Below are 22,204 nucleotides of genomic sequence, written 5' to 3' on the forward strand. Positions count from 1 at the left end.
CAGAGGGGAAAGCTTACACCCATCCAGTCACGTGGCCAATTAGGACAAACAAGTACTTAAATCTCCCTCCTTTACGTAACTCAGTAAAGTCTACCTGTATACTTTGGAAAGGTCAAATCCCTGGCTCCCGTCCCCCTCTAGGTTAGTTACAAATGACCTTTTTATTTGCCTTTTGACATATGGTACATCCTCTGCATATTTGCTTCACTAAAGTGTATATTCCTACACAGACATACTTTCTTAGCACAACATCACACATTGCTTGCATCTCCCAATGACTCTCTTGATGTAAAACATCATATTTGCCTCATTGGTGCTTTATTCAGCATTTCTCTCCCATCAGGGAGTATCCATTTTCCCTCAGGCTTTGTGGCTCCTGATTCCTTAAAGAAATCTCTCTTAAAAACTTTTTAGTTCTTTCTTAGTTTTCAACAATTCCCTGAATCCTCTCTGGATTTATTCTCAGTTTTCCCTCAGACATTAGATGCCTTAAATACCTGACTTCTCTTTCTACGTATTGTAATTTATTTTTCAATACTCCCAAGCCCTGCTTTCCCAGAAAGTTGAATAGCTTGTTAGTAGCTTCCTTCACAACTGTTTTCTCCTGTCCTGACAATAAACAATCATACACATTTTGTAACAGAAATTCCTCCTTGGGAGGTTGGAATTGCTCCAAAATCTGTTCTAGAACTTTGCCCAAATTAATCAGAGGCCCTGTAAACCCCTGAGGTAAAACTGTCCATATGTATTGTTGCTTCCGCCCCCACTTCAGAGTCTTTCCAGCCAGAGGTGAACATATCTTTGCTCTCAAGGCCTGAGAGCACTCCATTAATACCACTGTTATTCCAGTCTAACAATTTACTATTTGAATGCCCAATTTCATCATCAAATCCCTTCCCAACAAGTTAGTCCCTGGCTTGGGTACATACAATAATTGCCCAGAGATCATTTTATCCCCTAGTCTCAGCTTGGTACCCCCCAAAGGTGGCACTGTTACCCCAGCCCCTTCTACCCCCATCACTTGTTAGGGTTTCATTAGTTAATTTAATCCCTGATACTTTACAGGCCAGTAATGACCTAGCTGCCCCTGTGTATTGTGTTTGATGGCAAGGTTCGGGAGGGGGCTGCAGTGGCAGCCCCCACGAGGAGAATCCAGAAACCACCCCGTAGCAGATAAGGGACAATTTCATCCGGCCCCAGAGGGGCCCACTGCTGCCCAGAGCCAAGCCATGAGCAACACAGTCCGTGCCTCTGTGAGAGCACATCCACGAAAACAAACAAACAAACAAACAAAAACCTGCTGCTCAACAGCAGCTGGGAGAGCGAGGAGCGAGAAACCTCCCCGCAGACACCAAAGTCAGCACAGACGGAGGGGGTGGAGGCGCTCCAGGCGCCGGAGCCGAAGCCCCCTGCGGCCTGTGGAGAGGCCCCTGGTGGAGCAGGCTGCCCCCCCTGCCCCCCCCCTTCTCGATACTTGGGAAACTGACCAAACACCACAGCAAATATACCAAAACTTCTAGACTGTTACTTAGATAATGCCTACATCCTCTTTCCCTGCTCATTCAACTTTCCCAACTCATTCAAAAAAACAGCTCTGTCAAACATTACATACCACACCTTTAACACCTTCAATAACTCTTTTTAACACTTCTTCCTATCTTTCTCCAGCCTGTACTTTCTCCAAAGTCTCAGTCATTAGCCAACTTAATTCCATACCTTTCTCCCTCATCCCATTTTCCTTCTCTCCTCCTTCTTCCACTCCGGATATTCCTACCTGAAGTGGCCAGCCTGCCCACACTTAAAACATCCCATCAAAGCCTGTCCCTGCTAAGATTCAGGTCACAACACGGGTAGCTTTCCTTGCCTGCCATTCCTTCATCTCTCTTCCCCTCTTTTCCATCCTGGCCCTGACTCCCCCTGAAGATTTTCTTCCTCTTTCTCCAACCCTCTGCCTGACTACCTGCTACACTGTCAATACCATTAGTTTCACTCTCTGCTTTTCCTTCTCATCTCCCCTCTTGACACACACGTTCAGGGCCTCCCACAGGAGGACCCCCCAGTGACTGTTCACTACATCCCCCCCACCTTCTGGAGCATTTTCCGTGCATCTTGCCAGGCTTCAATCACAAAATGAACTTTCAAGAGCCCTTGGGATACCGGGTCCTCAGGATTCATCCCAAGTACTTTCTCATTCTGACCCCAAGTCTCTCATATGATTTCTGTGTTGCACACTATTATTCTTCCAGCCAGGATCGGCAAGTGGTTATTTCTGCCCTGCCGGTATTACCCCTGGTCCTGGAGGATGAGTTCTTTCCCATTTTTGTATTGCAGCTCTCCTCCTGATCATTCCCATTTCTTTCCCTGTAAACAACATATTTATATACATAATTCCCCCTCCCCAAGAGTATAAGTTAGGTCCTAGGAAACTCCTAACCTCTCTGCTGGTAAGGAGGGGGGGAAGTTCACTTAAGAGGATACACAGTTAGTGTTAGTGCTGTTAGTATCAGGGAAGGCAAAATTTTCAGTACCTCTTCTACCTTGTTCTAATTCTTTTACCAGTTTGGGGTACCTCCTGTTCCCAGAGCTAATGTTATCTATAGTTCCTGTCTCTTCTTTTGGAGGAACTGCTACAGCAGCCGCTGCTGCTGCAGCAACTTGGGGGTTATAAGGAGGAGGTAAGTTATCCAGAAGGTCCCATTTATCACTTGTCTCTTCCTTTTTCTTTCCCTCTTTATTCTGATTTTGCTCAAAACCAAATTTATTCCTTGTATCCAACAAGCTGCATACTCCGATTCTTCTTCCGAAAATGGAAATTTGTTATTAACATAAAAATTTAAGGCCTGACATACCCAATCTTTGTCAGACCCTTATTTTGGCCAAAATACTGCAGCTCCTTTAATTGGTTCTTTCGTCCAGACTGATACACAATATTTAACCATTTTCTTCCTATCTTTTTCCTTAGTTTTGGGGTTATTCTTCCAATTTCTCAACATCCTTCCTAAAGGACAGTCGGGAGGCACTCCCCCAGGGATATCTCCCTGTCCCTTGGAACTCATATTTCCCATTTTTCCTATCCTGGAAAATGGGGGTGTACTGCCAAGCACTTCCCCGTGCAAGGGCTACCGCACACCTATAAGTTACCAGATTCCCTAGTGTACTTCCGAGCACTACCCCGTGCAAGGATTACCGCACACCAAATTTCCCTGGTGTACTCCAAGCACTACCCCGTGCAAGGATTACCGCACACCAAATTTCCCTGGTGTACTGCCAAGCACTACCCCGTGCAAGGCTTACCGCACACCAAAATTCCCTGGTGTACTCCGAGCACTACCCCGTGCAAGGATTACCGCACACCAAATTTCCCTGGTGTACTCCAAGCACTACCCCGTGCAAGGATTACCGCACACCAAATTTCCCTGGTGTACTGCCAAGCACTACCCCGTGCGAGGCTTACCGCACACCAAATTTCCCTGGTGTACTCCAAGCACTACCCCGTGCAAGGATTACCGCACACCAAATTTCCCTGGTGTACTGCCAAGCACTACCCCGTGCAAGGCTTACCGCACACCAAATTTCCCTGGTGTACTCCAAGCACTACCCCGTGCAAGGATTACCGCACACCAAATTTCCCTGGTGTACTGCCAAGCACTACCCCGTGCAAGGCTTACCGCACACCAAATTTCCCTGGTGTACTGCCAAGCACTACCCCGTGCAAGGCTTACCGCACACCAAATTTCCCTGGTGTACTCCAAGCACTACCCCGTGCAAGGATTACCGCACACCAAATTTCCCTGGTGTACTGCCAAGCACTACCCCGTGCAAGGCTTACCGCACACCAAATTTCCCTGGTGTACTCCAAGCACTACCCCATGCAAGGATTACCGCACACCAAATTTCCCTGGTGTACTCCAAGCACTACCCCGTGCAAGGATTACCGCACACCAAATTTCCCTGGTGTACTGCCAAGCACTACCCCGTGCAAGGCTTACCGCACACCAAATTTCCCTGGTGTACTCCAAGCACTACCCCGTGCAAGGATTACCGCACACCAAATTTCCCTGGTGTACTGCCAAGCACTACCCCGTGCAAGGCTTACCGCACACCAAATTTCCCTGGTGTACTCCAAGCACTACCCCGTGCAAGGATTACCGCACACCAAATTTCCCTGGTGTACTGCCAAGCACTACCCCGTGCAAGGCTTACCGCACACCAAATTTCCCTGGTGTACTCCAAGCACTACCCCGTGCAAGGATTACCGCACACCAAATTTCCCTGGTGTACTCCAAGCACTACCCCGTGCAAGGATTACCGCACACCAAATTTCCCTGGTGTACTGCCAAGCACTACCCCGTGCAAGGCTTACCGCACACCAAATTTCCCTGGTGTACTGCCAAGCACTACCCCGTGCAAGGCTTACCGCACACCAAATTTCCCTGGTGTACTCCAAGCACTACCCCGTGCAAGGATTACCGCACACCAAATTTCCCGAGACTCTTCCTTTCTCTCCCTTATCTCACGCTTCGTCCGTCTCCGGCCGCGCCCCTCGCGGAGCTACGGAACCGCGGATCAGGACTCCACACTCGCTTCGTACAAAAGTACGTCTCAATCACACATCACACATCACACAGAGTCTCACCCGACCCCCAAAGCAATACTTAATATTTCTTACCTTGGTCTGTGCACAGAGTTACCGGATCAATTCTTAAAACCCTGAGTGCCTACCTTCTTCCCTTTTCCCACTACTTCACGGATCCTGCCTCTTTAATCAGTCTCGGGCCCTCTGTCAGCTCTCCGCAGAACCGCCACCGTCGATGCACAGGACCGCTGAAATCAGCGGGGCATGCCTTCCTGCTGCTGCGGCGGTGGGGCTCCCCGGTAGGTGACTGGATCCCGGACGAGCCCCCAATTGTGAGAAACACTCCATAGCCAATAACTTAGGCTCAGGCGAGGATCTCAGTGAAGTAGTAATTTATTCGCGATTGCAATGGCGGGCGCCCCACAAGCAGGAGAGCGCGCCTACTAGTTCCAAAAACACAGTTTATATACTTTTTGATGACAGGACCCTCCCCTGTTTCCCCACTGGAGTGGGTAATCCAGGTTCACAATCTACCTGATGCTTCACAGACAATGCCTGGCCTTCAGTTGCCGGCCTGTTTTTGAGATGGTAATGTTTTCTCCCCTTATCTGGCTTGACTTAACATAGTGATTTTCACCTGATTGCTCTAAGGAGTCTGGTTGTCTGCATTTTAGGAGGACACCTGCTGAGCTTTCTTATCACTGTAAGCATATCTCAATACCACATTCCTTCCTTCTATACAATGTAACACTGCAAAAACAACATTTCTATTCCCACAACACCCACTGATATCTCCTTACCCTGCTTTCCCTCGATGGCACTGACACCCAGTGGGTGTCTTCCTCTGCTCTCGAATCTCAAAAGCCACTCTCCATCCCACCCACTCTGCCACCTAAACCCACTTAGTGACCCATCACCACACCGAGCATTCCCAGACTCTTTTCCACCTAACATCCCAGTTCAGACATCTACCATCCCAAAAACAAGTTTTGCCTCCCTACAAATTTAGGTTTAGTCTATAACAATAAACTTCATCCTTACTGCTTGCCTGTAACAGCACTAGGGCCAGCCTTGAAGACTATCAAAGAATATTTGATACTGTGAGTACTTGGCATTTTGGCTTCGGTGGGGGGTGGGGGGTGGGGAATTAAAAATGATATACTTTGCATATTGTTTAAATGGTCTTTTTTATTATTTTATTTTCACTGTTTTTAAACTGTAATGACTTTATTTGTTTATGAAAGTGTGCACCGCATGTCTAGTACTGCTTTATAATAGCTGGATTTAGATCCAGACTCTTATTTCTATCCTAGACATCATTAAACAATTTATTTTCTGTGATAGGGGAGAGCTCTTGGGCAAGAGCTCTCCATTAGTATGAATTATTAACGATATGTATATACATGCATTATGGATTTAAAAGATGAAAAGACAGCTTGCCAGTTATTCTATGGAGCTTTCTCCGTCTACAAGGCCACTGGATTTCAGACAGCTGTCTGTGCTGAGTGGTCACAGACAAGGAATCCCTGATGACCATATAGATTTTGTTTTCCTGTTGCTAAAATTACATAAAATGTTCCAGAAAAATAAATAAATAAATAAATATATATATATATGGTTGGTAATATCTGCTTAATCTTCCCCCTCTTCTTCCTGTTGTAATGTTATGTTGCAAAACAGCTGATAGCTCAACAAATATTCTGGGAAGGGGTTGTAGCACTGTCATCAAAATATATACACTTTAATTTTAAAATAACTTACAAGAAGGATATTTTTGTAACCACAGCATTTGAGCAAATTGTGTCATTTTTAGATACTCCTGCTGACGCATCTGCTTGTGATGTGTCAAATCACATCTATCAGCTATGTTAAGCTACATAACCCTGCGTGATAATGAAAAATGATGGAAAGAAGCAGCTTTGATACAGTACATCACACTGTGACACAGCAGTGAAAAGTCTAAAACGTTTAAATCTCAAATAAAACCTCTTAGATGTGCAGCGGCAGATAAGTCTCCACTCATGTTTCTACACAGCTTTGCTCTCTGTGAAAAACAATCTGAAATTACCTTTCCAGGTAATTAGTTCCCTTGGTACTTCAGGGTTCATCCATCCCGCTGCTCAGGATAATGCCACACAGTCCAGAAAGTCCAGTGTCAGAAAAACCCATCTTTTGGTATCCAGGGGTTAAAAAACAAAAATACTCCCGAGGAGAACTGCATAAAAGGATGAAGGGAGGTTTCTAGAGATTAATTATCACTACTCTCAGTAGGCCCAGGAAGAGTTGATTAAAGCTCTAAAGCTCTTTGTTCCTATCTTTAAAAACCTTTGCAACTGGACCCCTTTATGCCTAACTCTCCTTGTATATCTTTGTGTTGCTTTCTACCTCTATGAACATTGCCAGGGTCAATACTATTATATTTTTTTCTCTCCAAAAGTACCTGCGTCTTTTCCTCTAGGGAACCTTTCACAAACCACTTTCTATTGTCCTTCAAGGGTAGTGATTGACATGGATAGTTCTCCAACAGGTTCCTTTGCACCTACTTCTGGGTAAACTGGTGTTGGCAGATGAAAACACCTTCCCTTTTATTTCTTCTGTTTCTAGAAGATAACCTGTTAGAAGGAGAGAACAATGTGCAGCTGTGGGCAGTGGCAGAGAGCAATGTGCTTGCTTTGCACACTGAAAACTCTTTCTACTGAATAATTTCTCCAGGGAGAACAGGGACTTTCCTTAGAGCAAATTGTATGCAAATCTCCTCTCACTATCCTGTCTTTTTTTGACAGTGATGGATTGACAGACCAACTACCAAAAGGCATACTAAGGAAATCAGCACTGCTAATTTAAGGGGGGGGGGGGGGGGTGGGGGGGGGGGCACGACACAAAATACAGCTAAGTAAAAACTCAGATGAAATAGCTTGAAAAAACTTCCCTACAACCTAGGGAGAAAAATACGTTTATTATAACCCCTTTTTTCTTATTTTTGTTCTGTGTCACTGTCCCCCCCCCCCCCCCCCCCAATAGTTGCTTTTGTTCTCATACGTGCATTTAAAACAAGCCACTCTTACCATTACTTAATTACAGATGCAAAATTGCATCCAGAAAACAAGAATACCGAACCAGTAACCTGGTAAGTTCATGCCACAACACACATGCACACTTGTACATGTATGTATACGTATCACCTCTAAAATTCAAGTAAACTTCTATTTCCAATTACAATTCCACAAGCAAAAAGCATTATTTAGGCACTGCAGATGCAGGTTTCATCCTTTCAGAATGTCTTGTGATTGTCCCTTCTTTGTTTCAATATATACAAGAAGGTTTGGGGTCAAAATACTTAGCCGTTTACCTGAATTACATTTCAAGTAAAGTTTTGGGCCTGAATTGGGCTTCACTTTTTCTATATTCACAGTAGTGCAAATACTCTAATTTAAATAGATCTCTGATTGACTAAATACGCATATTAAGCCTATGACATATGACAGCCCTGGAAATGCAAGACGTTTCTTTAGAAAATGTTTGATTTGGAATGTGCAATACTTACTTGCTGTTTCTCATCCATGAGAAAGGTACACAGGTACTATCTACAATTCATGAAAAAAATCCATTTACAGAAGTACTTTCCTGTTTGCTGTTTCTTTTAAGTCATAACCAAAACAATCTTAGAAATCTCATTCATAGCAAACAGAAACACCACTGCTGATTTAACAGTAACCTTCTTTAATTCACACACATAATATCATACCCATTGTGGATTCACATTTGAAACTTACTTACTTATAGTTTTTTCTACATGGATTTGCACGTTTGATCTTATCCCAGCAAAAATAAAGACCACCGATACATTATTTTACCTCAATATTGTACTCCTGCTTATGAAAACCTTCTAAAGGAGCCTGTACAGGTAGAAAACCCAGAGTTTTCATTAACTGTGTTTTCTTCTTTGGTATCAGAATAGAAGGTGCATATATGTGTTTCAAAACATTGATGACATATAACAGAAATTTAAAAGATAACTTTATGGCCATTAATTACAAAAACATCCTTACAACAAAGAAGGTAAACAAATAGCTTAAAATAGATTAACTATTCTTATTCTATTACTGGGTTGTGCTTTTTGTAAAACCTTATGAAATTATTATTCAACTGAAAGCAGTAAGTATTAGAGCATTTTAATAAATAAAGAGACCTAATGTCCCAGATCAAAATAAATCCTGAGTAATATTAATGGCAAAGCTTCCTTAGACTTCATTGGTTTCAGAATTTCACCAACAGGGCAAAATTCAGGCTCAGGAGGGTAGAAATTCTTCCGGATGTATATAAAATCCATTAAAAAAAAAATAGGGAGTCATATAATTCTTACAGTCAGTATACTAACTTTTGCAAAAAATAAAATAATAAACATAAAAAAGAAGAAAGCTTAGTTCTTATTCATAAACATACACATTCCAAGAAACACTGAGAATCTTACTCAGAGACAAACAGAAAATGATAAAACTTTATAGAGTTCCTGAAATAAAGGGGACAAGGAAGAACATAAATAAAACAATATACAAGATCATAACTACTATAAACATTAAAACAAAGCAATCTACAAAATCACGTACATCTTAGTAAGCCATGTTAATTTAAAAATATCAAATGATTTCTACACAGTAAAAACGTCCTTATTTTGAAGAAAAAGAGTTAACATATCTTTATAGAATTTTACAGGAGGCCAGCATATTGCATAAATATGTACACTGCTAGGTACATCAAGTCTTTAGGCAATGTACAGTAATAGAAATCAGAAAATGAACGTATGGAGTTTAAACATGTAAACTATGAGCACCATGTTAAAATATCCAATAGATTAAGATTTGCCACCTTAGTTACAGACAAATAACTGTCTTAAAAATACATTCGTATGGTCAAAATGTATTGCCTTCATCCAAGAAAGTTAACAAAATATTTAACATTGCAACAATGGCAATTTTCAGTTGGCACAAATCAATGAAATACTACTGAAGCCAGGAGCTGTACATCGATTTACACCAATTAAGAATCTATATCAAATATACTTAAAAACTGAATTTTAAATGCAGGGTATCAAAACATTATTATAATTTGAAACACATTTTGAGAAAAATGCACAATTATGGAAAATAAACTCGAGAAAAAATATAGCCATGTTGTAAACTATATATTGTATAAGGAGCATATTATCACATACAGCACATATTAAAGACAAATGGATGTTTAAAGCAGTCTGAAGACCACGTCTAAATTAGTTTTCTTGAGCGTAAAATGTTCACGGACCAATTAAGTTAACATTGCAAGTAAAGACAACAAATTGCTTCATAATGATTTCATTATTGTTTGATTACAACAAATGATAAAAGCAATCGTTCTTACTCAATAACATTCTGTAAAAGGTATTTCTTTTACTAACGTTTGTCATCAGCGGTTCTATGTACATGAATACTTATCGCTCACTTCTGTAGAATCTTAAACCTTTTTCTTTCTCCCAAGCAGTTAAAAGCTTGCATATTTTCTAGTTTGAAAATGAAACCAACTGAACAATTTGATTCTTTTGCTCTTCATAGGTATTGGCATCATTAGAAAAATTCTGTGTACTTACAGACAAGACAAAGGTGTCTGATTACTCCAGATTGCCCATAACAATAAGAGACAATGATGATTCTTAATGCCTGAAAGATCCTATAGGACATTAGTCTATGGCTCATGTTACCTGAAAAATGGTATGGCTCCAAGAAGGTCATAGCCTGGGCAGACTGCAACTCTCCAAGGACAAAGATACACTTCTCATCTCAGCGGAACAGATTAACTTCTCAATCATTTCTCTGCAGAGCTGTTCTGCGAAATCACTTAACAAAATCTATAACCTAATTTAGGGTCATCATTGCAGTCTGAAGATTTAATTCCTGCGATTCAGTTGGATTAAAGGAATAGTATCACTTTTACTGTTTACATTAGGAACACAATCCAGTAATTTTATAAACTGGCAAACTGGTCAGAAACATAAACACAAAAGAACGCCTAGATTTGTGAAAATTGGAAAATTCCAAAGTAAATTAATTAAGCAAGTTTGGTGGAATTTATTTAGAATGATAATATTCAATTATTTAGCATTTGAAATAATGTTTACTTACAAATTAGACTGTCAAGTCATAGAATAAAAATGCACATTTGATCTAAAATACCAGATAAACTCTTAAAAAAGAACTACCTTTATATAACTTACTAAAAGTTATATACTTAATAATAAAACAGAAACTCAAAAGAATATTTTATTATGTCATTTAATTTAGTGTGGTCAATTTTAAACTTATCTTGTGATTTATTTTTATATTGTTTTTACTCTTACATATGAAGTCACATATACAAACAGTTCTAGCACTAAAGGCAATACCATGTTAGAAAATTACTACATTTGATGGTTATTAGTCTTTTATTCTCAGTAGTTTATACACTAATGAAAAGCAATTACAGTAGATAAATAATTGTGCAATGTTGTAAAATTGTTTAACAACTTAAAATAGAATTAATTTAATTTAAATTGTAGAAAAAAAACGTAAAATCCAAAGTTGTTTGAACATATTTTAAAAAAAAAAAATACTTCTAAAGTTATAGATGGGATTTTTTCAATGAACATTACAGCTGAAAATTTGAAATTTGTCAATCTCCTGCTAGATAAAAATGGATAAAATGGATATGGATCACATATAACCACAATTGTCCTATTATTTCTTTTTTTCAAGTGTATAGTATTAGATCATTTTCTTTGACAAGACATTGGGATCCAGGAGAAAGAACATGTACGCTGACTCCTGCCAAGGAGTGCAGAAATACAAAAGCCAGCGCAAGTCAGCTAAGGTAGGAGGCTGAGTGGCAAGCACACACCTTCAGGTTTCAAATACAGGTTCCAGTGCTTGAGCAACATGGCTTACACACAGGCGTGGGACACCTGCCTGCTACAGGAGGTAGTGGAGACATACAGATTGAGCAGGCATACTCTTGAAATAAAGAAGCAGGATAAAGTCACTTAAAATGCGTTGTACAGATACCAGATAAATAGAAATGGGCATTCACTTGAAATTACAAGCTAGAGAAAATATACCCTCGTTATGCCATTATACGGATAGATGCTCAACAACATCCTGCTCCCTGCCAGTCTCAGGCAGGGGTTATGAGAAGCAGCCCATGACCAAACCATTCATCTACTCTTTCTCATCGACTTTTTATTAATGTAGTTTAGCCCTTTGTAATGACATGACAAGGAAAGCTCACATCCATTGAGTATCCAACACAGTTGAAAAGATGTTTGCTACAGTTTTAACACAATATTGTACTAAGACTTGCAATATTGATATAGGTAAGTTCTAATGCTATAGGTGCAGAAAATAATAACCAGCTACATATCTTTCAGGATATAATATTACTTTTCAAATGGATAATGCGTGTAACTATTAATATGCAATGTATATTAATAATCTTCCAAAATTACTATTCCTTCAGTTCAACTGTATATAATGCTATTATCATATATAAAAAAGTGAAAAGAAGTAATTAATTTGAAAGCTAGCCCCTACCTTTTATTATGGAGGATCTACTTCTAGCACTAAAGGTCATGGTGCAAATTCTTAGTTTCACTCATGTGGCTAGACTTCATTTTAACTCATACAGCTGGCTCTGCCTCACTTCTGGTTTTATTTTAGGCCATCACAGGTGTGGGCCTGATATATCTTGTATTAAAGCAAATGAGAAGATTTCATTGTCTGAAGCCAGGTGAGGTTCAACAGCAATGAAAAGGTTGCAGAGGTAGGGAGAAGTCTCTGAAATACAGTTAGAAATAATGGCAGTATGTTATTATTATTTCTAGACTATGTAATTTATCTATTTCTAATACCAAAATGCTGCAGGTAATAGGGGAGTGAAATGAGGTAAGAATCTGAATCACACCCTGGTGGGACTCCAAGTTCCCCATGGGAAGTTCCTCTTGACCTCCTTTGCATGCTCATACATTCTTACTAGTTTTCACATGTTGCACAAGCAGCAAGGACCTTCATTCTGACAGATCTGTCCCCCACTGAGGTAAATGTAAGATGTGTATAATCAGAGAAAGCCTGGAAGTATGAGGCTGACTCTTCTGATCAGAGACCCACCTTAAGGTGGGCAGACAGTACGCCCCATCTAACGGGGGACAGAGAGCAGGCTTCCTGTGCAGTGAAGCTATGCTGCCTACCACAAAGACGACTACTGCATTTGAACTCAGTCAAAGTCTCAACGTGGGTTTCACAGAGCAGGGCTGCCTCTAAGCATGTGCTTATGTGGATGTGCAAAAAGTAGACATGAAAAATGGAGATCTGCTGAAGGCTTGATGGCAATAAGGCCCCCCTACGCTGTACATTTTCACTATAAGGAATATTCCCCTGTAAGGCAAACTGCTGTTGATCTATTCTCTTTTTTTCTTCTACCACTGATGTTATTTTTGTTACATAGTCTTTTCGTGGTTTAGTAGAAAAGGGATTAGCTCAAACAGTCAGCAGTTTGTGCACATACTACAAGAAGGCAAAATTTGTCACAGTGACATCAAACTGCTAACACAAACAGATCTGTTACCCTTTCTCTCTTGCTCAGTTAGACAGCTGCCCTCAAGGTATTAGCCTCTAAGCCTCCGTGATAAATCACTGAAGTATAGGAAACCTGATTATCCCAGCACAGCAGGGGTAGAGGATGTTATTCAAATGCAGAACATGGAGCAATGACATCCAGGAGGCTTATAATGAAAGATTTTTGATATACTTAAGTAGTTAACAAAAATTTATTGCAAGAGATAGTTTGTCACTAGATTTACAGTTTCAGAGAACATAGTACAAAACATAGTGCATCAGCTTTGTCTAAACATTAAATAGGTGCAAATACACAAGGATAAAAAAAACAAAGTGAATACTTTACAACAGAAGTTATAGAACTATAAATATATTATATACATTATACATATTCTAAGACATGAGCTTCACTTATGTATATGTAGTTCATATTAGTATCAGACTATTCAGTGCTTTATAGTATAGGTCTGAACTTTACATGGATGTTTGCATCATTATACTTACAGTAAATGCTTCCCAATGAAAGAGGAATTTCGACCAGTTTATTTCACAGAACCATTCTGCAAAGCTGAGGGCTTGACAGGAACCACAAGTCTGTTTATCTGAAGGCTCCTTTCCCCCCCGAGAACCTGTCCTAGAAGAGGGGCTGCAGCGGAAGGACAGCCGGATGTGGGGACAGCAGGGAGGGGAACACGGCATGTGGCAGTGGTGAGAATGCCAGCTGGGTCGGGTGCAGGACCGAGGGCGGCACCAGCGGCAAATGCGGTGGAGCAACAAAAGCCGCGTGGCCTCCTGGACAAAGCCTAGGTCCTACCGGCAGATGAGGTAAAGGCGCTCTGGACAGAGCCGGGACCTGCGAGAGGAATTGCTGGTGGGGCTGGAGGACCTTAAACGTACTGGCGGCAGCGGCAGCAGCTGCGTGCTGCTGCAGGACAGTGTGATGGATGGTGGTAACGGAGGTAGAACACAGCGGTGGCTGCAACGGTAGGGGCTGCAATGGAGAGCTGGGGGGCTGGATGGCTGGGGGAGGAAAGGTAAACTTCACTTTGTTGGCCAGCATGTTTTGCTGCATGAGCTGCTGATACGCCTCGGATGGGAGGTCTTTGAATTTTTCATGGTTATCTGGAGGGAATATCAGCGTCTGGTCAGGCAAGGTGAAGGGGGCTATTAACTGCTCGGTAGTTAAAAAGGTGTGACTGTTTATATGTGCTTCTTTGAATGGCAAAGGTGGTGGGCTGTCAAATATGCCAGAATTACACTGTACCCATTCATTGGTCACCTCATTTATCTTCTCACACGGCAGAGACTCGGCCAATTCATAATGGCAAACATATGATTTAGGAGGAGCTTGTTCCAAAGGTCTAGTGGCAGGTGGAGCTTTATAATGAGCTTGATTTTCATGACCGTTTACATTTTCATTTTTCTTTTCATCCTCCAGAATGTCCTGTGTGTTTGCAGATGTGGAGGCACCACACTCAGCAGCAGAAGCAGCAGAATGTGTGACAAATTCTGAAGATGCACCTGGAGTGCTCTCTGGTGCCACGCAATCTGTCAGCTTGTCTTTTTCCAACAAATGTGGACTATCCATTTGTACGGCTGACTTTTTTTCCTCCAGTTGCATTGTTTCATCTGTAACTTTTGCATGATCGGCTTTGGGATCTACATTAGTTTCCTCCATGTTGTCTCGAGTCAAGAATTCTCCCAAAACGTTTAATGTAGAATTTGCAGAGTTTTCTTTAGAAGGCCTGGAGGTCTCACTTCTTGTATTCCTGTCAATGCATACATGATTGATTCTAGTTTTCCTCCTCCTGTGTTTACATTTTTCTTTGTGATGCATACCTGAAGTGCTTGTTTGCCTTACATATTCTTCTTCTAAAAATGTCTGTCCGTACGAGCTTTCATCTGAAGAACAGGAATAGGTATGCTGTCTCCGCTTCCTGTGGGATTTTTCCGGTTCATCTGTCAGAAAGTTGTAACCTCTCTTTACGGAGTGATTTTGACTCATACTCTTTTCCTCACTGCAGGGACCTAAACATTTATGCTCTGAGCTACAGACCAGTCTCCTGACTTTCCAGTTACAGCACATTTTAGAGCACATGCAGTTGTGCCTCCTAGAAGTTTGAGACAGATGCTTTAATTTTCTCCGAGAGCTTGTTTTTCTCTTCCTGTGCAGTAGTCTACAACCACTGCGTTGGTCCCTAGTTTTTGCATTCCAAATGTCACACGAGCCTCTGTCCCCATGTATGTGATCTGATGTAGACGTGCTTCTTTTATGACCATTGTCAAGGCCAGCTTTTTGATGTGACTGCTGTACCTCATCCATAGCTAACCAAATATTCCCTGCGTCATATCTACATTTCTCTGGGTTATTTTGGAGGTGCAGATATTTATTTTCATCTCTGTGACTAATTTCCTTTTCAGTCACTGAGGAAAGCTCCATTTCTACAAAAGTTGCTTCACCAGAAGGATGATGATGATGATGACAATGACATAATTTTCTTCTCCTTTTTCGTTTTCTACTTCTGTGAAGCCACTTTTCATGACTTTCTTTGATCCGAACTTTGTTATATTTCTCATCTATCACAGTGCTTTGTCTTAAGTGGTTTCTTGAAATGTGATACTTTTCTAATTTTCTAATCCTGAATGACTCACCCAAGGACACTTTATTTTGAATTTTTGCAAGATCACAACTTCTGGTGTGGGAAACATCACTTATAAGGGGTATTGTGTAGTCACACACATTTTTATCCACTTCCGTTTCATGATTACCACACTCTGAAGTAGGTTTATTTGTAAAATCTGAGACTGAGCTATGGTTGGATTCAGTTGTGAGTTGTAAATGAGGTATGCTTGGCTGATGCTTGGGCTTTTCTTGGTTGTCACTCGCTTTTGACAACTTGAAGTCAAAATATAAAGGATTACAGCTATAAGAAATTGACGGATCTGTACTTGTGTAAATTAACATTTCTGATGGCCACTGAAGAACATTTGTTCCGTGTTTGCTAAGAACAGGAACAAATGGTTCACAAGATCGCTTGTGCGTGTCCAGTTTGCTTTGGGGGGCTCTACTACCATCTTCAGAATGTGATGGAACTAATGGATCTGCCTCCAGATTCCTTATTTCAGTTTCACCTGTGACTGAATCACTGTTCCCATCTTTACCATTTTCCTCTACAATGTTCTGAAGGGATAGACAATCCTCCACCACAGTCTGAGTGATAGTTCCATTTCCCAGCAGTTCACAACTGCTGCAGCCCAGGGGTAGGTTATGAGTACTGTCCACAACTGTGGGCAGTGTTTGACCCGGTACATCTGCTGTATTTCCATCAGTACTGCAGCCATCCATGTCAGAAGACACTAGTTGCTTTGAATGGGAAACAGCAGGAATTAATACAGGACTCTCTAGCTCTCTACTTTCTTCACTAGCCAGCTCTTTTGAATCCTGAGTTTCAGGAGCTTCTGCTGTGTCAGTGCATTTTTCCACCACTGGGTGGAAACAGTTATTTTTCTCCTCGGGGCACAGGACTATTTCTGCCGCTGATGGAGACTGAAGATTACAGACTCCTGGAACAAATCTACTTCTTCTGCTAAATCCATGTTCTGTGGATGTTTCATCATTATATTCATAGAAAACGGCAGCTGAAGACTCCAGTTTGACTGCTGCTTTCTTAGGAAAAGCAAAAGAGAACCCAACTCGTTGTCCTTGAGCTCCTTGAACTTGATCTCCAAATTTGTTAGTGTCAGATTTATTACTACATGCTTTTTCAGGAGTGGAAGAAATAACTGAAGTAGCATCTTTGCAGTTCTGCACATCGTTTATTAATGTACAGCTGAAATCCTGTTTGTTGGCAGAATCTATGGCAGCATTTTGTGGGATATCATTGGAATTATCTCGCACAGTCACTGTAGTGGATTTGAACATGGGGCCACTTCCAGGAGCACTAGGAAGATAAACAAAACTCAAAGTAAGCACCATTCAGAGAAACGCAGACATAAACATGGTGTTATACTGGTATCTAAAAGATTTTTAACCGAAGAGGAAGAATCTATGGACATATAGACTTAGAATGTGAAAAAAAAAAATTTAAAATATTGTATTTTATAATAAAATTTGTATAAAAAATCAGAGTAAATATTGTGTCCACAGTCCCTTCATGTGAGGTTATCAAAGGGCTACTGTTCTTATAAAGTAGCTCACTTTTCCTAGACGTACTGGCTGGCCTAATAAAAGACTGTATATTTCCCTAGAAATCTTGCTTCTCCTCCCAGTAGGACATCACAGTAACAATACTATTACTACAAATAGTACAGGTTTTAAATTCCTTTGTGCTTCAAAATATATTAAAACAGAGAACACCTCATAGATCACTTCCCTCTTAGTCATGATCCTAGTGACTGCTTCTCCACCCACAGGCAATCACCCAGCAGTTTCTTTTCCTATTTGTGTTCACAGACCTGTCGCAATCTCAGCAATTTCTTTCATGGAAAAATAATATCAGGGAAAGTGTTTCAGCTGACAGTAGTGCAATAAGTGATTCATCCCTCTTGAGAAAAAATTTATCACTGTCTACTTCTGTTCTTCATCTCATGTCCTCTTCCCATCTGTTCTATTTGACTTAATAGGAAGCAAAGAGAAGAGCAAAAACTGCTTAAGCTGCCAGTTTTCTGGGATTCACAGGAACTGTTCAACACAAGGAGAAATGGACCTACATTACAATATTTTTTTTATATTTAATTTTTTTCTTTTAAACAAATTGTTCTGTTTTACAGTGCAGAGCAATACTACATGCTTGGTCACTGGAAAAACTTACAAACATGATTTAGGACCCCAAGAAGTGCTGAGTTCAAGAATGACAAATGGAATCTATTGGGTCTAGAAATCAGGGGCATTCTTATGAAAATTCCTGCCCTGTCCAGTTCTTCATAAATTGAATATATATGTATATACATACATACACATAAAAACCCTTTCTGTAAAAAAATAAAATGGTGATTTCTTTGTAGTGATTTGGTTTGGAAGGGACCTTAAAGACCATCTACTTCCAACCCCCCTGCCAGGGGCAGAGACACCTCCCACCAGCTCAGGCTCCTCACAAAGCCCCATCCAGCCTGGCCTTGAGCACTTCCAGGGATGGGGCATCCACAGCTTCTCTGGGCAGCCTGTTCCAGTGCCTCACTACTCTCATTATAAAGGATTTCTTCCTAATATCTAATCTAAATCTACCCTCTTTTAGTTTAAAACCACTGGTCCTTGTCATATCACTACATTCCCTGACAAAGAGTCCCTCTCCTGCTTTCTTGTAGGCCCCCTTTAGATACTCTTGTACAAAACCAACCTAGAAAATACTAGTTAAATTCTGTGTGTCTGTTTATATCATACCTCTAAGGACACAAAATAGTAGCATACAGCAGTTATTAATAGAGAAAGCTCAGAGAAATTCTCCTTCAGGAACTAAGACAACATTGAAAAAAATAACAAAGAAGAAGCCCCACAAAATCTGTGCTTCACTAACATGGAAAAGGGGGAGCCATGAGTTTCTTTTTCCTTTTTCATCTTTAATATGCCAAATTCATATTCTGAGTATGCTTAAGGGGAACAATATGTAAAGCTGGGAACAAAAAAATGGTGGTCCTCAAGTATTAATTTGAAAGTTAAAACACTGATGAAAGAAAAAGAGTTTCAACGTGACTTACCATAAAAAGATTTAATAAAATAAAATAAATTAGATGAGACACTGCTCATGTTAAACAGACTTCAGAATTTTCATGTCATGTCCACCTGCTTAGACTCTGTGAACTCTGTGTCAGCGTGCTGCCCACCATACAAACAAATAGAGGAAGAGACTATCACTGAACAAGAACTACAAGTCATATGATTTGACTTCTCTGTTAGTTCATCTGGTGAGATGAAGCCTGGGTGAAAAGAAAACATTTGCATTTCAGCATTTGTTTTTTTCCCCCAAGATTCCATGAAGAAAGGTCAAGTTGGAACATATATTTTCAGTATCATAAATGTGTCATATTTAAGTAAGAACAAAGTCACAGCCAGCAATCTTAATATTAATTTCAATAGTATGTCTAGATTCAGTAGCAAAATGTATGATTAGCAAGGAGTCACTTTTGCACTGAGAAGTAAACATTCCATTGAGCTGAGGAAAAGGAGCACTTACCTTTCAATATAAAAAAATAATCCAGTTATTGAGATTTAAGAATAGATTTCTGGATGCTTTCCCAGGCAAGCAGTTTGAAAACTAAATCACAGAGATCTGTTATATCCTAGAACAACACTGTATTCCTCACCTCATCAATGGAGTAGTGTCAGCCTTCAAATGCATGACCTAGTTCACTAAGCTTTCAACCAATGTGCCTGGTTTTATGAAAAATATATGAAACATCTTTTTTTAAACTAAAAATACGTGTCATTTTAGCTCCACTGGAAAAGCAATGTTAAACATTCATTTTTTCACAGTGTGAATCAAATTACCGTACACATACTGCTTCTGAAATGCCATAAAAATGAGTGTGCTGCGCTCCAGCTGAGGGATTCCAACAGACTTGTGTCCCAGAGCATCAGCAAATAGGTGAAGGATTATTTTAAGGTATTCTTTGTGTTTCAGCAGCCATGTACTTACCACGTTGTCTCTTTCCTAAGCTCAGCTAACTTGTGCAAACGTTGAAGGGCTTTTTCCTGTTTCCTTTCATCTTTTCTTGACTTCGATGCTACATTTCGAGCAAATTCCCTCTGCTTCAGTTCCTTGAGTCTCTGCAAGAAATAGTCGAATACACATAAAAACAACCCCAGGAATGATTAACATTTATAATGATAGTTATTTTCTGGTAAGCACTCATACTTAGATTGATTTTCCAACCTAATGAAAGTGATCCATTCAATATATTTCAAATTTACATTTCAAATGAATAACCAAAATACATGGAGACGCTAAAGAGAGGTTATCTGGTGCAGAGATAACCTAGATAATTTTACTGTAATTTTTGTGATTAACATAGACCAGCCTCATTAGAGCTAGACACTGTTCACCCAGAATCAGATTTTGACCCCTTTACTCTTGCTGCTGAAAGTGATCAGGACGTCTTGGTATTAGGAGTGCTAAAGCTAACTAGACTTCATTCAGGCTGTCAGTAGGGTCTCACTCCAAGCAGTGCCTTTTTTCAGTTTGCATTCACTAAATATTTTTAGCCCTACATCTTTCTTCCAATGAATCCGACAATAAAATTCCCACCGGCAGCAAGCATGTAACAATTAGAATAGTGAATAGGGAGAATTGTGTTAAAGGAATCTTTACACAATGTTGGATGCCAAAGGTGCATTTTATGCCTATGTGGAGTGTTGTGGACACAAACAGATCTTCTTTTGCACCAACACTGCCAGGTAAATATCATTTTATAGCTCTGAGCCTCTCATCAGCCTAATCAAGTCATTATTTGTTCAGCATATACAAGTTGTGGTACAGAAGAACTGTTTACAATTTTAAAGTAATTAAATCATTCTGCTTGATTGTAACAAGCAGGTTTCAATGTGTAAGACAGTTGAGTCTGGCAGGAGTTTCATTTGCACAGCCTTTGTGCTGGACTGTGTGCTTGTCTCTTCTGGAACTATTTGTTCTGAGTTTCCCTTCTGTCAGATGCCCTGTCAAATAAATGCCCCCTTTTCCAGTTCAGAAGGGCGATGAGCATGACTGTTCTTAGCATAATAGACAACATTATACAACGTGGTTTTTTTTCTTACAGCTATTACCTCTGTCTTTTGTATGAAGGGCTTTAACAATCTATAAGAATCATAGCTAGATGAGATCTGAGGCCATTATTCACCAAATAGGTACATATAAGTGGAACTTTTCTTGGTTATAGAAGACAGAATATGTACCTGGCACAAGCTGGTTTGAGGCCTGATTAGGCAGTTTCCAAAAATACTATTTCCTGTATATAAAAGGTTACCCAAGTATAAAAATGTGTCTCCATTCTTGAATACTATAGTTATTTTCCATTTGTCTTTATAAAGCCATCTACTAAATTATCATCACCTGTATTTTCTTACTGAACTTAGTCATGCCAGTGATAACAAGCAGTGCACTTACGCTGCACTGTGTTTGTATTCTGTCAGGTTTTGCTTGTATTACGGAAATGAAAATAAGATATTACCCAGTTATCCATAAATGTCACTAGTCCACACATTCTGAGCACCACGAGGCCCCCATTCAAAAATTGTTCAAAGTAAATGGGAACAAGTAAAAAAAGCATGCCTTATTCTTAAAAAGCATCCTTTTCTTAAAATGTTTGTCTTTCCATAAGGCAGGACTATTCACTAATTCTAACTTCAATGATTAGTTTAATTCCTGTTATTTTTGTTTACTTCCGCGGATCAGTAAGCAAATAATTAGCAGTCAGTCATACAGTATTTAAACATGATTCCCTCATATACTGTCCTCTGCTTATGAACCAGCTCAAAATGTGCAAGTCCTGGCAAGTACAGAGTTCAACAGTCCACAATGAATAATTAAGTTAAATCTCTCCAGAAGGACTAAATGCCTTCATCTCTATCATGATGCACGGCACAGCAAGAGCACTCATTTTGGTACCAACTGACTGAAAGTCTGACCCTGCTTCTTGGTCTTGCCATGCAACAGGGCTTGCTTGCACATGGGCACGAGCTGGATTCCTGTAACAAATCTAACTGCAAAACTGTGCCTGGAGCAGAACTTTTCCACCTCCTTCTACCAAACCCAGCTGGGAGTTGATGCACAGCCATTTAATCATGTCCAGCTGAGTCCAGAAGAAAACGAAGACTTCACTAGCTCCTATGTATGAGACGACGAAACCAAACATGGGAACACCACATGAAGTGCAAAACCCTGTGCTCTTCTGCATGGATGAAACTGAGGTGCATGAGAACACCACATGAGGTGCAGGCCCAGGTGAGCCTGCAGAGGAATCCAGCTTGGGTGTCTGCAGATGTGCAGTGGAAGATACCCACATAAAACTGCAGAAACCCTAAGTT

At 40.4% G+C, this 22,204-nt stretch overlaps 1 protein-coding gene across 9 annotated transcripts in view; it reads right to left on the reverse strand.

Annotated features, from left to right (window-relative positions):
* Positions 1-4,951: 4,951 nt before the first annotated feature.
* ZNF804A (zinc finger protein 804A) overlaps positions 4,952-22,204 on the reverse strand; it is a 420,932-nt gene continuing 403,679 nt past the window's right edge. For all 9 annotated transcript variants that reach the window (XM_080598898.1, XM_080598897.1, XM_080598896.1 and 6 more), the window contains 2 exons: positions 19,821-19,951; positions 4,952-17,129 (listed from right to left, as the gene is read on the reverse strand). In XM_080598898.1, the coding sequence (XP_080455024.1) occupies positions 13,823-17,129; positions 19,821-19,951 (3,438 nt within the window). In that variant the 3' untranslated portion in view covers positions 4,952-13,822. The remainder of the gene's footprint in view (positions 17,130-19,820; positions 19,952-22,204) is intronic.

The sequence above is a fragment of the Anser brachyrhynchus genome (genome assembly GCF_964034855.1).
Source record: "Anser brachyrhynchus genome assembly, chromosome: 7".
NCBI classification, from domain to species: domain Eukaryota; kingdom Metazoa; phylum Chordata; class Aves; order Anseriformes; family Anatidae; genus Anser; species Anser brachyrhynchus.